The sequence below is a fragment of the Leucoraja erinacea genome, chromosome 27, assembly GCF_028641065.1.
Source record: "Leucoraja erinacea ecotype New England chromosome 27, Leri_hhj_1, whole genome shotgun sequence".
NCBI lineage: Eukaryota > Metazoa > Chordata > Chondrichthyes > Rajiformes > Rajidae > Leucoraja > Leucoraja erinaceus.
In genome coordinates, this window is record NC_073403.1 from 22,922,585 (window position 1) to 22,944,963 (window position 22,379).

Genomic DNA, 22,379 nt, shown 5'->3' on the forward strand with positions numbered 1-22,379 from the left:
ATATCCCTTGATTCCACCAACCCCTAGAGCTCTATCTAACTCTCTTAAATCCATCCAGTGACTTGGCCTCCAATAGACAATATTTCTCAAATTTCTCATGATTTTGTTCAATGATCTCCAGTATTTTTTTATTTTTTTTTTGCAATAAGCACATAAATAAATGTTCAAAAAAGCTTTTCTTTCAAAAAAATTGTTTGGTTTTTCTGTAGCTACTCGTATGTTTCTGGAAGCAATTTTATTTTCCAGTCGATTGTAAAATGATCTTGCTTGCCAAAAGTCTAACATGGCATTTGCATTTTGAAATTGAGTTACTCAGGCATTTCTATTTATTCAATGTGGTTGCACACTTTCTGGTCTCTTCTTTCGTTGTACACCCACTCTAGTTAAACACGTCTCACTTCTGAAATGAAAGCTTGCAGAACTAGCCAAAGCTGACCTTCACCAGCAGCTCATAATCTCATACCAGTCAGGGCATTTTGGAGCAAAGGAGAAAGGTTCTTGGATCCTAGTAACTAAAATCAGAACTGCAGCTGCTTGAAATGTCAACATGGAAATACTGCAGAAATGTGTGCATGGTGGGGAAGAGACGGAGAGATATTTGCACATAGTGAAACGACATTAATCTGTTGGGACATAATTGCCATTTCTGAAGGTTTCTGACCTGAATCATTAACTGCTTTCCACTGATGGTACCTGGCCTCTTGAGTTTCTCCCAACATTTTATTTTACAGTCCCAGTTTTGAGTTGACGAACAAACTCAATCCCACCCCTATAGGCAATGGCATCTATAGATCCAGTTTGCCAATGAGTGTTTTCATTCATGGAATTCTGTGTATTTTAGAGATACAGCATGGAAAGAAGCCTTTTGTTTGGAGTGAATTCAATGTACTATACGGGTGTCGATACAAGGATGTTGGTTGCATTGTCATAGTTACATAGCACAAAACTCTACCCTTTGGCCCACTACACCATTCCCTTTTTGCATCTCCCTGTAAGTCTCCTGATTCACTCTGCTGCTCCTCCTGGAATCTCCTGTCGCGCATCTGCACAAGAGGTTGTTTACACTAACCAAATAACCTTTCAGCTTTTTGTTGGAAAGAACATGCAAAACCAGCCAGGATCAAACTTTAGTCTCTGAAGCTGTAAAGCAGCAGTGTCCTGGAAACGTCTAAACATGGGTTCCAGTCCAATGACCGTGTCCTGAAATCAGATGTCATGGGTGTGATCAGAGCTGCATTTAACATTCTATCACAGGCCTCGCCATCATGGTGAGAGTGCAAAAGCTTTGGGCAATCAAGTCAAGTTTATTTGTCACATACACATACGAGATGTGCAGTGAAATGAAAGTGGCAATGCTCGTGGACTTCTGTGCAAAAGACCAACAACCAAACAAACTGTAACCACAATCATAACACACATATTCTTTTACATAATAAATCATGAAAGGAAAAACGTTCAGTAGAGTTAGTCCCTGGTGAGATAGGTGTTTACAGTCCGAATGGCCTCTGGGAAGAAACTCCTTCTCAACCTCTCCGTTCTCACCGCATGGCAACGGAGGCGTTTGCCTGACCGTAGCAGCTGGACCAGTCTGTTGCAGGGGTGGAAGGGGTCTCTCATGATATTGTTGGCTCTGGCGTTGCACCTCCTGATGTATAGTTCCTGCAGGGGGGCAAGTGAAGTTCCCATAGTGCGTTCGGCCGAATGCACTACTCTCTGCAGAGCCTTCTTGTCCTTGGCAGAGCAATTCCCAAACCAGATGGTAATGTTCCCGGACAAGATGCTTTCCACCGCTGCTGCGTAGAAGCACTGGAGGATCCTTGGAGACACTCTGAATTTCCTCAATTGCCCGAGGTGGTAAAGGCGCTGCCTTGCCTTACTCACGAGTGCTGAGGCGTGTGATGCCCATGTCATATCCTTGGAGATGTGGACTCCCAGATATTTAAAACAGTTCACCCCATCTACAGGATCACTATTTATCCTCAATGGAGTGTACGTCCTCGGATGATGTGCCCTCCTAAAGTCCATGATCAGCTCCTTCTTTTTTTTGATGTTCAAGAGGAGGCTGTTATCCTGGCACCAGAGTGCTAGACCATTTCCTCCCGGTAGGTCTCCTCGTCGTTGTCTGAGATCAGGCCCACCACCACAGTGTCATCAGCAAACTTAATTAATGAGTTGGAGCTGAACCTAGCATCACAGTCATGTGTGTACAGGGAGTACAATAGGGGGCTGACGACGCAACCCTGGGGCGATCCTGTGCTCAGGGTGAGGGACTTCGATGTATTCCCTCCCATCTTGACTACCTGGGGCCTGACGGTGAGAAAGTCCAGGACCCAGGCACACAGGGAGGTGTTGAGCCCCAAGTACATTAGCTTCCCGGCCAGTCTGGTGGGGACTATCGTGTTGAAGGCTGAACTGTAGTCTATGAACAGCATCCTCACGTAGCCTCCCTTCTGACTGTCCAGATGGGAGAGAGCAGTGTGCAAGACCTGGGAGACCGCATCGTCCGTGGATCTGTTCGGACGGTATGTGAACTGCAACGGGTCCATGTTCCGAGGGAGGAAGGCGCAGATGTGTTTCTTCAATTGAGTCATACTACAGAGTTAGCACACAGTAAGATGTTTTTGGAGCCACTGTTGAAAAATATGTTGAGGGTATTACTTTTATAACATCTGTCCTTATGGATGTGGCATCTATAAGCTTTTTGGCAAGATGCCCTATAAAGTTTACATACCTGTAAAGTTTAATACAGGGGATATTGAAAACAGGGACTTTGGCTAAGCAAAAGACAACTGAGGATTGTTGTGCAAGATTGTTTTTAGATCTGGAGCAAGTGAGCAGTTGTGTTCCCCATGGATCACTGTTCAGGTCATTGTTTTTTAATCTGCATTAATGACCTTGACCTTAATGCAAGTCACAATTTCTAAATCTCTAGATGCAAAACTTGGCAGTGTTATGAACTAGGACATGGATAGTGATGGAGATGCATGATAAGTAGAAGCGGGGTGGATACATTTCTGATAAATCTAATTTAATGCAAAAAGTGTGAAGTGATGCACTTGTTAAGGAGAAGGAAAAGCAGTAGCATAGTGCATATCTCATGTTCTTCAAAAGTGTGCAGAGGCCAAGGGAGAAGTGTGTTATCTACACAAATCACTGAAAGCGACTGGGCAGGTTCAGAAATCAATAAGAAAAATATAATTCTGTTTTTTATGAACGGAGTCATAAACAGGATTTTTGCTGGGACTTTTATGAAACACTGGAGTGTTCAGGCATGATCTGGCATTTGAGGGTGCAGAAAAGATTTGTGCGACCTTTTCCTGGGAATGGAAGTACAGTTACACGAGTGGATTAGAGAGACTGGGTCGTGGAGAAGAGAAGACTTGGGTGGGTGACAAAGATATGATAGGAATAAATATAAAATAATTAACGGTGTGAATAATGGGAGATCACTGCTTTTGCTGCAGTGATTGAGGACCAGAGATGACAAGTATAAACCAAAGGGGAATAGAATTTTGATTGGCATGTTTAAAAAAATCTTCAGTAATGTTTACCACGGTTACAACTCACATTAGATGGACAGGAAATGCTGGAGAACCTCAGCAAGTCCAGCAACATCTGCAGGAATGCAGAAGTTGTTTGTTTCCAGTATAAATCTTTTGCTTCTATAAAAAGGCTTACACCTTGAACACTAATACTTGTGTTTTCTGGATGAATGTTATCCAAATGACTAAGTGTCTCCATCATTTTCAAGTTCAAGTTACATTTATGATCACATGCACCAATTGGTACAGTGAGATTTGAGTTACGAATGAAATGAACGCAACACACGATAGAATTTAACATGAACATCCCCACACAGTGGAATCAATGTTTCCCACTGTGAGGGAAGGCAATAAAGTTCAATCATCTTCCTCCTTATTCACCCGTGGTCGGAGCCTTTTGAGCCCTCCGCAGTCGCCGCTACGGTGGCCCGATGTTCAGGCCCTCTCACCGGGATGATCGGAACTCCGACGTTTGCATCAGATTTCCAGCATCTTGTAGTACACTGTTAGCATCACAGCCAGTGATCACTGTTACAACATCATCTCCGTGTTAAACAAGTGAAATCCACTAATGATGTTTGCACTGATCTTCCACGGTGACCCTCCACCAGGTCTCTGATGCACTCTCCTAGCTGTTAGCCTTTTACTGCTTGGGCTTCATGATCACCAGTCCAAAAAAAACAGGCTTAATTTGTCAACCAGTGTGAATGGGTGATCGATGGTTGGCGTGAATTTGGTGAGCCAAATGGCCTGTTTCCATGCTGTATTTCTAAACTGAACTAAAGATAATCACACTAAAGATAGACACAAAATGCTTCATTCAACTAGAGAGCTGTGGATTCTGAGGTTTTGAGATCTGCAGCATCTGCCATGGAGAGGGCAGGTGTTTTTTTTTTAACGAGAATGAGTGATTGGGTTGTTTGGCACAGACTGTGCTGTTTCTGCAGTTTGCACCTGACCTCCATGTTATGTTGGTGCATGTATCCTGCCAATGATCTGGAGATAAGTCATTAACATTATCTTTCTGCACAAATGCTGCCTGAGCTGCTGAGCATTGACAATATTTCCTGTTATTTTAGATTCCCAGCATCTGTTTTACTTTTTGATTACAGTAGGCACTGAGGTTACAGTCCGATCATTTATGGTCTTTATCATGTGGGGGGAAGCAGACTTGAGGGGCTCCTGCTCTGAAATTCACATGTTCTTAATTAAAAACATTTTCATAAAATGTGAATATTATCAATTGGTGCTGATTTGCCTTTGTAAAAGTTATGTAAGATTTATGACCTCCGTCTATGTTTTTCTATTGATAAGAATATACAAAAGGAACATTAGTAGGTGCGAGCGATTCAGTTTCTCAAGCTTGGCTGGTTATTCACATATATTTTGGTTTATCAGATCTTCAATTCTCTTTGCTTACTTTGGTTCTCCAGTTATTATTTTCTTTCCTAAAAAAACCCTCAATGTTTGAATTTTTCTGTTGATCTAATCTCAGCATTTGTTTTATTAGAATTCTCGAGCCTGATACATCCTTTTTAGATTGTTTTTTTAAGAGTTTTAAACTGATTGTCACCTAAACTTTGTCTTGGTTTAAGTTGTTTCCTTTGCAGTTTTGCATTTAAAAGGCAATTGTGCAGGAAGGAACTGCAGAGGCTGGTTTACACCGATGATAGACTCAGCGGGCCAGTCAGCCTCTCTGTCCAAGAGATGTCCAAATGGCCCAATTGTAATCATTTATTACCATTCTGCTGCCTGGATAGCACGCAACAAAAGCTTTTCATTGTACCTCGGTATGCATGCAAATAAACTAAATTAAACTAAACTGAAGAAGCCATTTGGATAGGTACATGGTAGAGGGACATTCACAAAATATGACTAGATTAGATAGGGCATCTTGGTCAGCATAGACGAGTTGGGCTAGAGAGCCTTTCTGTACTGTAGGACTCTATGACCACGTTTGTCATTCTTTGCTGCCCGCATTGTGTTATGAGAATGCAGGGTGACTTGGACAGGTTGGGGGAGTGGGCAGATGCATGGCAGATGAAGTTTAATGTAGATAAATGTGAGGTTATCCACTTTGGTAGCCAAAACAGGAAGGCAGATTACTATCTAAATGGCATCAAGTTGGGAGATGGGGAAGTACAACGGGATCTGGGGGTCCTTGTACATCAGTCTATGAGAACTGAAGAAGTGGTTTCGGCCCGAAACGTTGCCTATTTCCTTCACTCCATAGATGCTGCTGCACCCGCTGAGTTTCTCCAACACTTTTGTCTACTTGCACCTATTGTCTATTGTTGGTCCTGCTTTAAGACTCATCTCATTGATGAACGCGTCCCCGTTTTAAGATACGCGTTCCCGCGGACCAGTCCCGCTTTAAGACGCGCGTTCCCGCGGGCCGGTCCCCGTTTTAAGATGCGCGTTCCCGCGGGCCGGTTTCGCTTTAAGACGCGCGTTCCCGCGGGCCGGTCCCGCTTTAAGACGCGCGTTCCCGCGGGCCGATTTCGCTTTAAGACGGCGACTGGGTGGCGGAGCCCGAGTTCGGGGTGAGTGGAGGGTCGAGGGTCTGGGCCCGCGGGCGGGCGGGATCGGGGATAATGTCGGGGTTAGTGAGGTGGGGTCCGGTGGAGGGAGGGAGAGGATGGGAGCGGCCGGGCCCGGCGCCAGCTATACCGGAGCGGCCATGACTTGCACCTGGAGCTCAGGCCCGGGCCTACCCCAGGCTGCGGCACCGAGGGGCGGGCGTGACTTCACCCGGCGGTCGGTGAGGGCCTCGGTCCTCGGGCTGGAGTCGGCAGGCGGCTGGGAGAGGCCGCAACACAGGCTCGTCCTGTTCCCCGGGCCCAGCGGCCGGGTCTCCCTCCCCCCCCTCGCCCCTGCAGCTCATCGCCACATCATTATTCCCCTTCTCCGAGCCTCCATTCTGTCTCCCTGTGGTCCAAATGCGACCGGCCTCTGCTCATCGGTTTAGTTTATCGTCATGTGGACCGAGGCACAGTTTAAAGCTTAGCTGCTCATCCCCAAAGTCCAGCGTCCTGGGCATCTGTCTGTCTGTCTCCCTCTTATATTTAACCTCTGCTGCTGGCGCATCTCCCTGTGATATTATCCTTCCCAGTGTGGCCTAAGTACCGTTAGAGTAGTAAGTACTAAGAGAGAACTAGATTTAGCTCAAGGCTAAAGGAGTCAAGGGATATAGAAACATAGAAATTAGGTGCAGGAGTAGGCCATTCGGCCCTTCGGCCCTTCGAGCCTGCACCGCCATTCAATATGATCATGGCTGATCATCCAACTCAGTATCCCGTACCTGCCTTCTCTCCATACCCCCTGATCCCCTTAGCCACAAGGACCACATCTAACTCCCTCTTAAATATAGCCAATGAACTGGCCTCAACTACCCTCTGTGGCCGAGAGTTCCAGAGATTCACCACTCTCTGTGTGAAAAAAGTTCTTCTCATCTCGGTTTTAAAGGATTTCCCCTTTATCCTTAAGCTGTGACCCCTTGTCCTGGACTTCCCTAACATTGGGAACAATCTTCCTGCATCTAGCCTGTTCAACCCCTTAAGAATTTTGTAAGTTTCTATAAGATCCCCTCTCAATCTCCTAAAGAGAGTATAAACCAAGTCTATCCAGTCTTTCTTCATAAGACAGTCCTGACATCCCAGGAATCAGTCTGGTGAACCGTCTCTGCACTCCCTCTATGGCAATAATGTCCTTCCCCCGGTTTTGACACCAAAACTGTACGTAACTGTACAACTGTACGATATGGGGGGAAAAAGCAGGAACAGGGTACTGAGTTTAGATGATCAGCCATGATCATATTTTTGAATGGCGGTGCTGGCTCAAAGGGCCGAATGGCCTACTCCTGCACCTGTTTTTTTTAATGTTTCTATATTCCAATGTTATAAATATGTAAGAAGGAACTGTAGATGATGGTTTACACCTAAGATAGACACACAAGGGTTTAAGGTGAAAGGGGCAAGATTAAACAGGAATTTGAGGGTTAACGTTTTCACACAAAGGGTGGTGTGTGCATGGAACAAGCTGCTAGAGGAGGTCGTTGAGGCAGGGACTATCCCATTGTTTAAGAAACATTTAGAGAGGTACAGTGATAGGACAGATTTGGAGGGATATGGACCAAACGCAGGCAGGTGGGCCAAGTGTAGCTGGGACATGCAGGCCGGTGTGGGCAAGTTAGGCCGAAGGGCCTGTTTCCGCACTATCACTCTCTGACACTAAAATGCTGGAGTAACTCGGGGACAGGCAACATCTCTGGAGACAAGGAATGGGTGACGTTTCGGGTCAAGACTCTTCCACAGATGGGTCTCGACCTGAAATGTCACCCAATCTTCTCTGGAGATGCTGCCTAACCCACTGAGTTACTCCAACATTCTGTGTCTATCTTTATAAATATTTTCTGTTTCCAAGATGGAAAGAGTGCTTAACGTTGTGTCTGTCAATCACCACAAGTGTGCCAAGGGAATTGGAATTAGAGGACAACTGGGTTGGACCCTCGACACACATTGACTTCACTTGACTTTCATTGCGAGAGGATTTGAGTTTGGGAGCATTCATTGCAAGAGGGTTTAATAAATATTCATAAACAGCTTGTATGTGTACATTGTCACTGCATTGTCACTGCCGTGATTTTTTCCAATATTCTTTCCTGAAATTACTTTGTTAGGTAGATAAAATTGCTGGAGAAACTCAGCGGGTACGGCAGCATCTATGGAGCGAAGGAAAGAGGCCTTCTTCAGACTGATGCAGGGTGGGGTGGGGTGGGGGGGCAGAAGAAGAAAGGTAGAGGAGGAGCCAGAGGTCTGAGGGAGAGCTGAGAAGGGGAGGAGACAGCAAGGGCTACCGGAAATTGGGGAAGTCAATGTTCAGGCCACCGGGATGCAGACTGCCCAAGCGGAATATGAGGTGCTGCTCTTCCAGCTTCCGGTCGTGCTCACTCTGGCAATGGAGGAGGCCCAGGACAGAAAGGTCGGATTCAGAATGGGAGGGGGAGTTGAAGTGTTGAGCCACAGGGAGATCAGGTTGGTTAATGCGGACCGAGCGGAGGTGTTCGGCGAAACGATCGCCGAGCCTACGCTTGGTCTCACTGATGTAGATCAGCTGACATCTAGAGAAGCGGATGCAATAGATGAGGTTGGAGGAGGTGCAGGTAAACCTCTGTCGCACCTGGAACAACTGCTTGGGTCCTTGAATGGAGTCGACGGGGGAGGTAAAGCGACACGTGTAGCATCTCTTACTTTTGTTAGTTTACCTGTCTCCAGTTTTTAAAAGAGAGCTGGGTCATTTAATGTTTTCTACGAACCAAGCCTAATTAACTACGAACCAAGCCTAATTTGCCTGAAAACCGCTTGATAATCTACCTGGCCTCACCTCGTTTGCCTCTTCCAAACTGATAATTGTCGAGACTGATTTTGCAATAAAGTAGGGTGGCATGGTTCCGCAGCGGTAGAGTTGCTGCCTTACAGCAACAGAGACCCGGGTTCGATCCTGACTACTGGTGTTGTCCGCACGGAATTTCTCTGGGTGCTTCGGTTTCCTCCCACATTCTAAATGAATACAGGTTTCTTAAGTTAATTGGCTTTGGTAAAAAAATTGTAAATTGTCCATAGTATGTAGGATAGTGCTAATGTACGAGGATTGCTGGTCGGCATGGACTCAGTGGCCCAAAGGACCTGTTTCTGTGCTGTATCTCTCAACAAAACTAAACTAATTGCCTAAGAGTTTAAGAAGGAACTGCAGATGCTAGAAAATCGAAGGTACACAAAAATGCTAGAGAAACTCAGCGGGTGCAGCAGTATCTATGGAGCGAAGGAAATAGGCAACGTTGCCTATTTCCTTCGCTCCATAGATGCTGCTGCACCCGCTGAGTTTCTCCAGCATTTTTGTGTACCTTAAATTAATTGCCTATCTCTGCGTTGCACTAATTAAATCTGCAGCCTCTTGGTCTGTAGAGGTCAGTTCAATTGAGAGTTATCCCAAGTGATTGGGAGGGTGGTTTTTTGATTATTTTACTCAGATATAATTAAGCTTTGGCTAGAATAGTACCAAACTACTTAAATCAATAAGATAGACACAAAAAGCTGGAGGAACTCAGCGGGACAGGCAGCATCTCTGGAGAGAAGGAATGGATGATGTTTCAAGTCAAGACCCTTCTTCAGACTTTTCTGAATTGCCACTGGCTTTCCTCTTAATTGTGCAGTTATTGACTGAGATAAATGTGTTGCACCAGATCTAATATAAAGCAATATATATATATTTATGTTTTAACGTGTGAATTGATAATTATGCTATTGCGTTGTTGTCATTGTTAAAACTAATGGGCTGTTGTTGTTGAAACAGGCCACTAAACGTTTTCATGTTTAGTTTTGAGATACAGTGCAGAAATGAGCCTTCGGCCCATCGAGTCCACGCTGACCAGCGATCCCCGAAAACTAACACTTTCCTACACACAGGATAATTTACAATTTTATCAAGCTAATTAGCCTACAAAGCTGTATGTCTTTGGAGTGGAAGAAACCAGAGAACCCGGTGAAAACCCACACAATCACTGGGAGAACGCCCAAACTCTGTACAGGCAGCACCCGTAGTTGGTATCAAACCCGGATCCCTGGCGCTGTAAGGCAGTAACTCAACTGCTGCACCACCATGCCACCCACGTTTCTAGAATGATGGAGGATTCCTTGAAGCAGATCGGGACAGTAGGCTGTGGAACTGAGATGTTGAAGACAGCAGTGAAGACTATACCCACGTTACTGTCACGCGATTTCAGTTGAATGTTGCCCATGTTCTTTCAATTCTTTATTCATCTCCCACTTCCCAATATACTTCTAGCTAATGTTTAGTTGTTCGAAGAAACATGAAAATAGCTCGGGACAAAGCTGCTGTTTCAAAGAGATATCAGGGCTGAGCTCTTTGTTTCACTGAAACATGGCTCATCCCTGACTCTGCTACACAAACCAGATGGTTCTCCATGCATCATATGGGCTGTATCTAATCCTCAAGTGCGGGGAGAGGCCTGATGCCTTCTTTATGATCAATGCTTCCTGGTGCACTGATGTGACGGTCTTTGATCAATTCGGCTCCAATGGCCAGGAATAGCTGATCATAAAACGCCATCCCCTTTACCCACAGATGCAAATTATCTTGTTGGCAGTCTACATAGCCCCCCTGTCGACATCAAGATGGACGCAAAATGCTGGAGTAACTCAGCGGGTCAGGCAGCATCTCTGGAGATGAGGAATTGGTGACATTTTTGATCAAGACCCTTCTTCTGACGCAGGAGAGAGAGAAACTAGAGGGAAGAAAAGGTACAGAACCTTCAAGATAGCACTGAATGATATTTGGTTGTCAACTCTCTTGAGAGAGTAAACCCTAATAGCCTATTCATCATAGCTGGCAAATTCAATCAAGCAAATTTCAGGAATGTACTCCCAAAATATCAACAGTGTGTCTTCTGCCCTTTGCAGGGAGCTGACTCTCTAGATCAGTGGTTCCCAATCTTTTTTTAGCTCATGGCCCCCTTTAATTCTTAAATTTTTCTGTAGCCCCCCCTTGACATTATTAGCAGGAAAAAAGTGGCCCCCTTCATTGAACCTGTGGCCCCCTAAATCCCCCAAATTATCTGTGCCCCCCCCTGAAATTTGCCATGGCCCCAGGTTGGGAATCACTGCTCTAGATCACTGCCACACCACTCACTTCAACTATGCCTATCAATCCATTCCTAGCTCTCATTTTGGCCAGTCTGATCATCGGACAGTGCTGCTCCTATTGGCTCATGCACTGGCTGAATTGCGAGGAACCAAAGGAAGAGTAATAAAGCAGCGATCTGTGGAGACTGTTTACTTCAGGAATGCCTTGAGTCAGCAGACGAGAACATGTTCAAGCCCACTTTATCCAGCGTGAATGTGTATACCTCTGTCATCACCTGTTCCATCAGGAAATACATTAATAACTGCATTCCGACAAAGATGATTAGGGTTTATCCTAACCAGAAACCTTGGATGAATTGGGAGATTCGCTCTCTGTTAAAGTCCAGATTTGACGATTTCAAGAAAGATGACTGTACTGCACAAGAAGGCCAAGTATGATCTGTGTAAGACTATCAGAGATGCCAAGAGAGAATGAAGGCTCAATTCAATCAAGTGTCAGCCATGTGACCATGGAAGGGCCTGAATATCATCATGGACCTACAAACCAAAACCAAACTGAAATTGATGACGTTTCGGGTCGAGACCTTTCAGACTCTGAAGAATGGTCTCGAAAGAAACGTCACATTTCCTTCTCTCCAGAGATGCTGCCTGTTCCGCTGAGTTATTCCAGCAATCTTGTGTCTATCTTCAACCTACAACTTGTACGTCTTTGGAGTGTGGGAGGAAACCGAAGATCTCGGAGAAAACCCACGTGGTCACAGGGAGAACGTACAAACTCCGTACAGACAGCACCTGAGGTTGGGATTGAACTTGGGTCTCGGGCGCTGCAAGTGCTGTAAGGCAGCAACTCAAACGCTGCCGTGCCTCCCGTGATTGTTGACTGAAGGAAGTTTGGAGGGTGGGGGAACCCAATCTAATTCGCCTCAACAAAGTTGCTGTAGAAGTACTTGGCAGCTTCAAGTTCCCAGGTATTCGTATAACAGGTAACCTAACCTGGTCCCGTGGTGATCAAGAAAATGCATCGCCTTATGTACTTCAGGTTCTGAGACGGTTTGGCATGTCCATGAGGTGTGTCGCAAACTTCTACTTATGTGTCAGAGGCAGTATTCTGATGGGATGCATCTCAGCTGGGTGTGGCAACTGCCCTGCTCTTGATCACCTAAACCTGCAGAGTGGTGAATGTCGGCTTGTCCATCAAGGAGTGTCACTTCCTAACATCCATGCCATCTTCATAGTGCGTTGCACCTGGAAGGCTGTAAGCATCATCAAAGATGCCTGCCACTCTGACATTTCCCTTTTCTCTCTTCCACCTTCTGGGACAAGATACAGGAGTTTGAAAGTTCGAACATGCAGAATTAAGAACAACATCTTTTCCCCATTGTAGACTGACTCCCGAACCAACCACCTCTTCACCCCCACCTCCCTGAAGTGCTGCCATGAACCTTTGTTCATAATTCACTTACTTCTTTATTGAACTTCAATTTTTTTAATAATGCACTACTCCAGATTGCTCCACAATCGCTGCACTGTTTGCTGTTTTGCATTTGTAATTATACTTCTTGTGATGTCTATCATTACCGTGTATGATGATACTGTACAAGCTTCCTGCAGACAAGGAATTTCAATGTACCGTAATGTGTATGACAATAAACTAACCTGATCTGATGTGATCTGAAGTCTGTGTACTTTATTTAGTTGGATGGCATGGAGGAGGAAAAATCCCCGTTCTCTCATGACTTACAAAAACATTAAATAAAGTATTCCTCCTGAATTCTGCAGTTTGGGGATAAACAACCTTAATAAATGGAGTAAGTCAGCAAGTCAGGCAGCATCGCTGGGGAAGATGGATAGGTGGCGTTTCGGGTTAGACTGCAGAAGGGTCCAAACCGAAACATCGCCCATCAATATTCTCCAGAGATGCTTGACTGACCTGCTGACTTTGTGTCCTTTTGAGTATTAACCAGAATCTGCAGTTCTTTGTTTCTACATTGTGGGAACCTATCCTGTGTTGAAACTGATAACCATTTTGGATGGTGCGTAATTAATCTTGGAGGTTTTATGTATATAATTGTAGCCACAGCTATTTGGATTAGCACTGCTCCCTTTTAACACTGAAAATGTCTTTGATAGCTCCAGAGGTATTCAGTGTAGTCTGAACTGGAACCATCATTTCACACAATTATGTCCTGTGCATTCAATTATAAAACTGTCATATTGGCGTTCTGGTTCTCTTCTTGAAAAACGTGATTGTAATTGTAATGCAAGTAATATTTTATTTCTTTTGAAATTTCCAGATATTATTTTGCTGGCTTGACAACTATAATTGTACAGAAAATTATTTCCTGTGGATATTAGCCATCAATCTCCTGCACCATGAGGGTAAGTTTTATTCCAACACATTTGTTTTCATTTAATTAACATTTGTAAATATGAGCTTTTACTACAGTTGAACATTGTGGTTTCCTCCTTTTTAAATTGAATTATCTCTTAAAATAGTGACGAGTACAGCATTTCGAGATTATTGCTTTTAACAGCTAGATTGGAGTTAGTAGCTCCACATGTATTATTAAGCTACTTATCTAGCTTGAATTCCCTGCAGATGTGCTGTTTTGATATTAGTTTAGAAAAACCTTGGATGATAAAAATTTGGTGACAGTTGCAATTTGTGATCCTTTTAATTCAATATTGCACAGGCAACTGAACCATCCCATCACCAACTAGAGGGTGGCCCTGATCTACAACATTGGAGACCCTCAGTTTATCTTTTATACTGGACTGGACTTTATTTTGCATTAAATGTTATTCCCTTTGTACACATTGGACGGTTTGGTTGTAATCATGTATAGTCTTTTCGCTGCAGGATAGCATGCAACAAAAAAAAGGTTCTTCACTGTACCTCGATACTATGACAAGAAACTAAACTATCAGCTATATATTGTGTTGCAGTTCGAAGTCAGAAAGCTGCTCTAAGTGATCTAAATATTAGATCTTTGTGGATAACTATATTTATATTGCAATTGATGGTACTTTTAGAATATACTAGACCAAGTGCAGACCCGTTGGGTCTGCTCCCCCAATGGTGTGATCCCCCAACCCAATATTCCACCATGCACCCGTCTCCTCCAACGGAACTGAACCCGTTCCCAAATGTAAGATTCCGGCACTCCCCTGCCTCCCTCAGCAGTGGATTAAAAAAAAATTCCAATTTCACCTACCCTGCCTGCTGCAGCAGTTCCAATTGCAATACCAATTAGCCCTCCCCCTCCTGTTGAAGCACTTGCTGTGATATCCCATTGAGGTGAAAAGTTCAGAGTGTTCCTGTCTTGCAACTTTGTTTTGAAGTCTGTTGGAAGCTGATAGGAAGGAGCAGCGAATCAAAAGGCAGCCGGCCGGACGGACGGCAGGCGGCAGCCACAGACTTTTATATAATAACTAGACCAAGTGCAGACCCGTTGGGTCTGCTCCCCCAATGGTGTGATCCCCCAACCCAATATTCCACCATGCACCCGTCTCCTCCAACGGAACTGAACCCGTTCCCAAATGTAAGATTCCAGCACTCCCCTGCCTCCCTCAGCAGTGGATTTAAAACAAATTCCAATTTCACCTCCCTGCCTGCTGCAGCAGTTCCAATTGCAATATCAATTGGCCCTCCCCTCCTGTTGAAGCACTTGCTGTGATATCCCATTGAGGTGAAAAGTTCAGAGTGTTCCTGTCTTGCAACTTTGTTTTGAAGTGTGTTGGAAGCTGATAGGAAGGAGCAGCAAATCAAAAGGAAGAAAGGCAGCCGGACAGCCGGACAGACGGACGGCAGGCGGGAGCCACAGACATTTATATAATAATAGAATAGATAGATAGATTTTTAGTTGGAGGCAGTGTTCATTCTCGTCTTTGTACAGAATTTAAAAAAAAAAATGTAGATAATCAGTTTTAAACCCTGCACCTAGACTTAAAGTTTGAAAGAAGATTTTATGATTGGGGAGAAAAATGGAAATAAAGGTGCAAGGAATCGCTACTATTCTGTTGTTGGCTCAAGTTTGGAAGCGGAACATTTATTTTTTCTTTTTAAATATCAGATAAAAGTTACAAAATGGCCAAGAACAAATGTGCATATTTATAGCTTTCCTAATTTTTTTCTTGCTTGACACTAAAAGTTCTATTCCCTTTTGGTGGCCTAGAAATCAAAGTGCTGGAGTAACTCAGCGGGTCAGGCAGCATCTCTGGAGAACATACATATGTTTCATGTCGTGCCACTTCTTCAGATTCTAGATTGGAATCTCACCCCCTCTGAAAGCACAGCCCTCCGGTCACTTTCTGCAGCGACACTCCCAACATTGTTATTCTTCCAGCCCTATGATCTTGTTTACCCAAGTTCTGCTCTTCTCGGCTACTTTTGAATTATTTCTTTAGCCATGTTTGCAAACTCAAGAATAGTTAATCTATACTTTAATGTACAGAACTCTGAAATGTTTTCCAGATCATTTACACCACCATCAGTAACTTGTGGAACCTTTCTTGCTCTTGCATCTTCTTATTCTCTCGATTTTTGGTAATTTTGTCTGTACTTTGGTTTTAGATGGATGTGGAAGAAGGAAAGGGAGGGACAGGCCTCCGCCAATATTATCTATCAAAGATAGAAGAACTTCAGGTGATTTATAATGATATAACCAGACGTATGACGTTTGAAGAGAGAAGTACCTTTATATATTTGGTATTTGCAGAATCGAGGAATAACAAAGTAACTTGTGTAAATTTGTTGTAGACTACAATTTACTTGATATAATTAAGGCACAAAATGTGTATAGTTTTACTCCAGTGGTATAGTACATTATGATTTATTTTTCATTTTGATAATGGACTTTGTAAGTGTAATGTCCATATTCCCAGTGTGATAGATTTTCAAATATGTAAAAATTTATTTATGCAAAAGTCAGTAAAATGAGTATATTGATGCTCATCAGAAATACTGCAGAGTCCCGGATACGCCACAGAGTCCTGGTGGGAGCAGTGACTCGGGGAAGAGCAGGCCTGGGAATCTTCCCATCTCCCCAGTTTGACAAGGGGAAGGTGAGGTGCAGGCTGGTCCAGGAGGAAGTGAGGGCAGTTGTGGAGGAGAGGTGTACCAGAGCAGTTGGATTGATGCAGCAGGGGGCCTGGACAAGGTGGGAGCAGGCCATGGACCGAAAAGTCACATGGACTAAGCTCTGGCAGGGTGAACCACAGTGCATCAAGTTCCTGGTCCAGGCAGTGTATGATGTCCTGCCCAGCCCATCGAACCTCTTCATCTGGGGCAAAGCGGAATCTCCAGATTGCCCGCAATGCTCAGGCAAGGGGACGTTGGAACACATCCTGAGCTGTTGCCCAAAGTCCCTTGGGCAGGGCCAGTACACATGGCGTCACGACCAGGTTCTCAAACCCATTGCAGAAGCCATCAGCATGGGAATCAGCAGCTGCAGACGAGAATGCCCCACCACCCAGATGATCACCTTCGTGAAGGCCGGAGTGCAGCTGCCAAGAACCACAGCAGCCAGGAATCCGTCAGGAATCCTGGCGACTGCGCAGGACTGGCAGCTTTCCGTAGACCTGGTGAAACAGCTGAAGTTCCCACAGCACATTGCCACGACTACCCTGAGGCCAGATATCCTCCTGGTCTCAGAGGTGACCAAAAACATCATCTTGTTGGAATTGACTGTGCCGTGGGAGGACCGGCTGGAGGAGGCCCACGAGAGGAAGATGGCCAAATATGAAGAACTGGTCATAGACTGCCACAAGCAGGACTGGAAGGCAAGGTGTATGCCCATCGAGGTTGGCTGCAGAGGTTTTGCAGGGCAATCGCTCTCTACATAAACGGAGTGGCGAGGAGAAAGGCCATCAAGAACACCACTGAGGCATCGGAGAAGGCCTCGAGATGGCTCTGGATCAGGAGAGGAGGTCCATGGAGAGGAGCGAATGCCACCTGAACACAAGTGGTGGTCTGATCAACCACGGCTGGGTCGCCTGGGTGAGGGTGTCTGATGTTGAAAGACCCGAAACACCCAATGACCCCAGGTTACATCACTGATGATGTGTTCAGGAGCATCTATCAATGTATTTGTATCAATCAACTCATTCCATCATGTGTTCCAGTAATTAGTTGCCTCAAATTATGAAATTACCTTTTTAATATTTAGCAATAATTCATTAATTGTTGATGCTGCTGTGTTTAGTGTGTTTACACATTGGATTCTTGATTATAACTAGAGGATTTCTAGGAAATCATTTCCCTATTGATGAAGACTGTATGCAATGGTTTTCACAATACTCTTTAGACTGTTAGTGGCTGGGTACGTTCATAAGTTATAGGAGCAGAGTTAGGCCATTCGGCCCATCAAGTCTACTCCAGCATTCAATCATGGCTGATCTATCTTTCCCTCTCAACCCCATTCTCATGCCTACTCCCCATTACCCCTGAAACCCGTACTAATCAAGAATCTATCACACCTCCTTGAAAATATCCATTGACTTGGCCTCCACAGCCTTCCGTGGCAATGATTCCACAGATTCACCACCCACTGACTACAGTAATTCCTCCTCAACTCCTTTCTAATGGTATGTCCTTTTAGTCTGAGGATATGTCCCTCTGGTCCTAGACACTCGCAGTAGTGTGATCCTTGAGAACATTGGTCCTTACAAATTATGGATGACCAAATAATCCTAATACACGACTACTGAACATGTTAATGAGCATCCAGTACAGCATGTAAATTGGTACCATTTCATGAAAATAGGAATATTCTAAGATTTTTTTTTCTTCTTCTCACTCGTAGCTCATTGTTAATGACAAGAGTCAGAATCTCCGACGTCTGCAGGCTCAAAGAAATGAACTTAATGCCAAAGGTAATTATTAATATTGCTATTGAGTGGTATTCTATGTGGTGGCACTTGGGTCACTTGAGCTTGCATTGTGCTCTATCTCATGTCAGTGCATTTTCTTTTGTACCTGAATTTGGGATCATTTGTCTATCAGTATTGCAAAGTGATTTCTTGACATGGAGTAATGGTGTCCATTATGTGGCATTTTACAGTAGTTGCGACAAATACAGCAGGGTACAAATTGTGCTTGGTACACTAACTATTTGTAAGTAGTAAATAAAGTTAGTCCACATGGTATTACTCATATGTTGGCCTCTTTCCATTGAATTTTGATTCCCTTTTAAATACGCCCACGCAGTTTCATTTTGTTTTTGCATGTAATAGTGTTGTGTTAAAGAAATGTGGACAAGATTATAGTCTTTGATTTGATTATTAATTTTTGTAATTATTATTAGTTTGGTTTCAGCCCTGTATTTCGTTATTAAGATGGAATTATCTAATTTAGTAGTGAGTAAACAGCAATGCCAACTGTAGAACCTATATTCTGTGCTTAATTATTCAGCAGAATTCACATGGGAGATAGTTCAGCATAACATACTAAATTTTGCGAGAGGTTTGGATGATGTGATATCGTGCTCCGGTAGCCATGACTATTTAAATCTAGGGATTAGCGTCCTTCCATAAAGCTGTTTCATTTTTATTCTCTATTTCCAGTGCGTCTATAAAATGGATTTAATCTAAAACATAATTCTTACACAATTACTAAATTTTGAACTAATTCAATTCTAAATGTTTTGTAGTGCGCATGTTGCGGGAAGAACTACAGTTATTACAGGAACAGGGGTCTTATGTAGGAGAGGTGGTTCGAGCCATGGACAAGAAGAAGGTGCTCGTCAAGGTAATTCTGCAGTTTATTTTCGAAGGGGCACTGAATCTAATATTTATACTGACCTGGAAAGATCTGATAGCATGAATGTTGCAAAGGATTCCACGAATGAGTGGTTTAGCATCTGATAATATGATATCATCATATGATGGGCCTCTACTCGCTGGAGTTTAGAAGGTTGAGGGGGGACCTCATTGAAACTTACAGAAAGATGAAAGGCATAGATAGAGTGGATGTGGAAAGGATGTTTCCACTGGTGGGAGAGTCTAAGACCAGAGGTCAAAGCCTCAGCATTAAAGGGCAGTCTTTTAAAGGATGCTCCTGCTGCTTTCTAGCTGGTAACAAAGGGGAAGAAAGACTTCACTTGGCTAAAATATAACAAATGTGAAGTAACAGTACATTAATGACATAAGTGGTGTGACTTTTATGATTTTTCAATTGCAAAATTATTAATGTGTGGCAGAGAGCAGAGGTAGGAAGCGAGATTAAGATCTGACTTTATTTCCCTAAATCCATTTAATAATGGAGTTGAATTTTGAGACCTTTTTTATAATAGAACACATATTTCCAATAGCTTTCATGGTTAAGATATTCTAATTTTCAAGATCTATATGAAATTGCTTCATTTGGAAGGATGTCGCTATTTTCCCTGTTTTAATATCCAACTTCAATGCTGCTCAGGATGTGTAATTTTCCATTGAATGGTGCTTGCCCTTGTACATGTGGAATTTAAAACCAACGTGATTCCAGGAATATCTTGCACAGAATCCACTAGCTACAATAATATCCAGAATGATGATTGCTTAACATTGCCTGTAGATTTTACATCAAAACATTCAGCCTTTGTCTGCCTTTGGCTGTTGAACAGGTTTTTTTTTAGCGATCAAGATTACATCCTCATTCATTTATCACATTGTTGGTTTATCATTGCTGACTTCACTGCCCATTCTTTTTGCAGCTGTGGGTGCTGGTAAAGGGTTGTCACATAACGGTTAATACACCTCAGCTTCCTATGCTCTGTTTTATTTTTCAACACTCATTGTGGTGAGCACGAACATGTCAGGGAGTGGAACGCAATCTCCTTATCACAAAGTTACGATTCCAAAGATAATTCAAGTTGTTTGAAGGACTGGTTATTATAATACATTACAGCTTTGGTTGTTTAATGAAATATTTCAACGTTGATAATAACAGAAATAGAATGGGGGGTGATGGTGGGAATATTGCATTAATCAGCAGGTGAATGATTGGGAGGGAAAATGGGGTTGAGAGGGAAAAAAAGATCAGCCATGATCGAATGGTGGATCAGACTCGAAGGGGCGAATGGCCTAATTCTGCTCCTATGTCTTATGGTTTTAATCCCCATCAAGTGCAATGTGCACAACCTTTTAAATTGTTTGTGGCGTGTGGAGTATCCAATTAATTATTAAATAATTGATTTTCCTTTTAACATGTTTTGAAGCGTACACACATTCTAAGCAGTCTAGCTTTCTGGGGCTATAGCCTGCTACTTCATGAAGTGTAACGATTTTAGTTTGCACTTGTTGCGTGTTATACCTTCTAAAAGTAAGTTAAAACTGGACAGTGTTTTACCTTATTCAACATCTAACTTGGTTTCTATTTTACTCATACCAAGAGCATATCCAGAGGTAAACTAGATCTGAAACTCTGAGGGAAGAAGAGCAATAGGTAATAACATAAATCATGGATCAAAAATTTGTAGCCAGGTAGAGGAATTTGGGGACGATGAACTATTGTGTGCGTAGACAAAACAATTGAAGGTTGCCCAGCTGAAGATAAAATGGTGGAAGGGTATAAAGGGGATAGATTATGGAACAGTAGAAGGCACTGTAGTGCAGCGTTAGAGTTGCTGCCTTACAGTGCCAGAGATTCGGTTTCGATTCTCACCACAGGTGCTGTCTGTACGGAGTTTGTACGTTCTCCCCGTGACCTCCGTGGGTTTTCCCTGTGATCTCCAGTTTCCTCCCACACTCCAAAGAAGTGTAGGTTTGTAGGTTAATTCGCTTTGGTAAAATTGTAACTTATCCCTAGTATGTGTAGGATAGTGTTAATATGCGGGAATTGCTGGTTGGCGAGGACTCGGGGGGGAGAAGGGCCCGTTTCCGCACTGTATCTCTAAACGAAACTAAAGCATGTACTGTTATAAAGCTTAAACATTGGGCTTTTAGCTCTGAGCATTGAACTTGAAATCTACAATCTTGATGCTTGTCTGTACAGAATTTGTGTGATCTCCCTGTGACCGCATGGGCTTTCTCCGGGTGCTTCAGTCTCCTCTTACATTCCAAAGATGTGCAGCTTTGGAGGATAATTGGATTCTGTAAATTGCCTCTGGTCTGTAGGATAGAACTAGCGTATGGGGATCGCTGGTCAGCACGGACCTGGTGGGTCGACGGACCAACCGGTTTCCACGCTGTATCTCTAAAACTAAAACTAAAAAAGTAACGTTATGTGGCAGTTTAAGGTTGATGCTTAAAGGTTGGTGAAGACGATCTTCTTCGCTATTATATGTCATCTGATTAATTCATATATGCTTGAGCTTAGAGAAGCTTGTAAATAAGTTCAGGGGAGTTCGATAAGCTTTTCTTTATTCCGATCTTAATCTTGAATTTTGTTTTCCTCTTTAGGTTCACCCAGAGGGGAAATTTGTTGTGGATGTTGACAAGAACATTGATATTAATGATGTAAGTTGTAATAACAGATTGATGTCAGTGTACATATTGCTCTAGAAATGTTTGTGAATTAAGTATCAAATCTAAGCATTTGAATGTGATTATCGATTTAAAGTATTCTATCAAGACATTAATTGAGATTAGAAGACACTTCAAGGGTACATGATTCATGATTTAAAATAGAGTATAATTTTGTTTAATTCATTCGAAATCCTATTTTAAATATTTTTGGCACCGTGCCTTACGTGGTTCAAAGAATAATGATCTGCAAAACCTATTATTTAATATGTAGAGAGACAATTTATGTTCTAAATGTGCAAAGGAATAAATAATATAGATGCCCCCTAATTTAACGTGTTGTCCACAGAGCATGAGTTCTAAATTGCTATAAAATGGTTAATTACATGCTTCTCAATATGATAATACCCCTACCAATAATTGTGTTGAAGATGAGTTTGTCATGCCTCTCCTATGTGATTTGTTTTGACAAATTCTGTAAATAGCAAAATCGGCGCGGCAGGATTTTTGTACACAGATATGTGCCTGGAACGCATTGCCAGTTGTGGTGGTGGAGGCAGATTTGATGGTGGGTTTAAGAGGCTTTTAGATAGGTGCATGGATATGCAGGGAATGGATGGATATGGATCATGTGCAAGCAGATAAGAGTTTATCCAGGCATGTCTGGCACTGGCATCATGGACCAAAGGGCATGTTCCCATAGATAGACACCAAATACTGGAGTAACTCAGCG

At 43.3% G+C, this 22,379-nt stretch overlaps 1 protein-coding gene across 1 annotated transcript in view; it reads left to right on the forward strand.

The window, feature by feature from the left end:
* Positions 1-5,945: 5,945 nt before the first annotated feature.
* Positions 5,946-22,379, forward strand: part of psmc5 (proteasome 26S subunit, ATPase 5) — a 32,086-nt gene continuing 15,652 nt past the window's right edge. The window contains exons 1-6 of the mRNA XM_055657294.1: positions 5,946-6,085; positions 13,498-13,582; positions 15,777-15,848; positions 18,007-18,076; positions 18,853-18,950; positions 21,584-21,640. Of these exons, the coding sequence (XP_055513269.1) occupies positions 13,577-13,582; positions 15,777-15,848; positions 18,007-18,076; positions 18,853-18,950; positions 21,584-21,640 (303 nt within the window). The 5' untranslated portion in view covers positions 5,946-6,085; positions 13,498-13,576. The remainder of the gene's footprint in view (positions 6,086-13,497; positions 13,583-15,776; positions 15,849-18,006; positions 18,077-18,852; positions 18,951-21,583; positions 21,641-22,379) is intronic.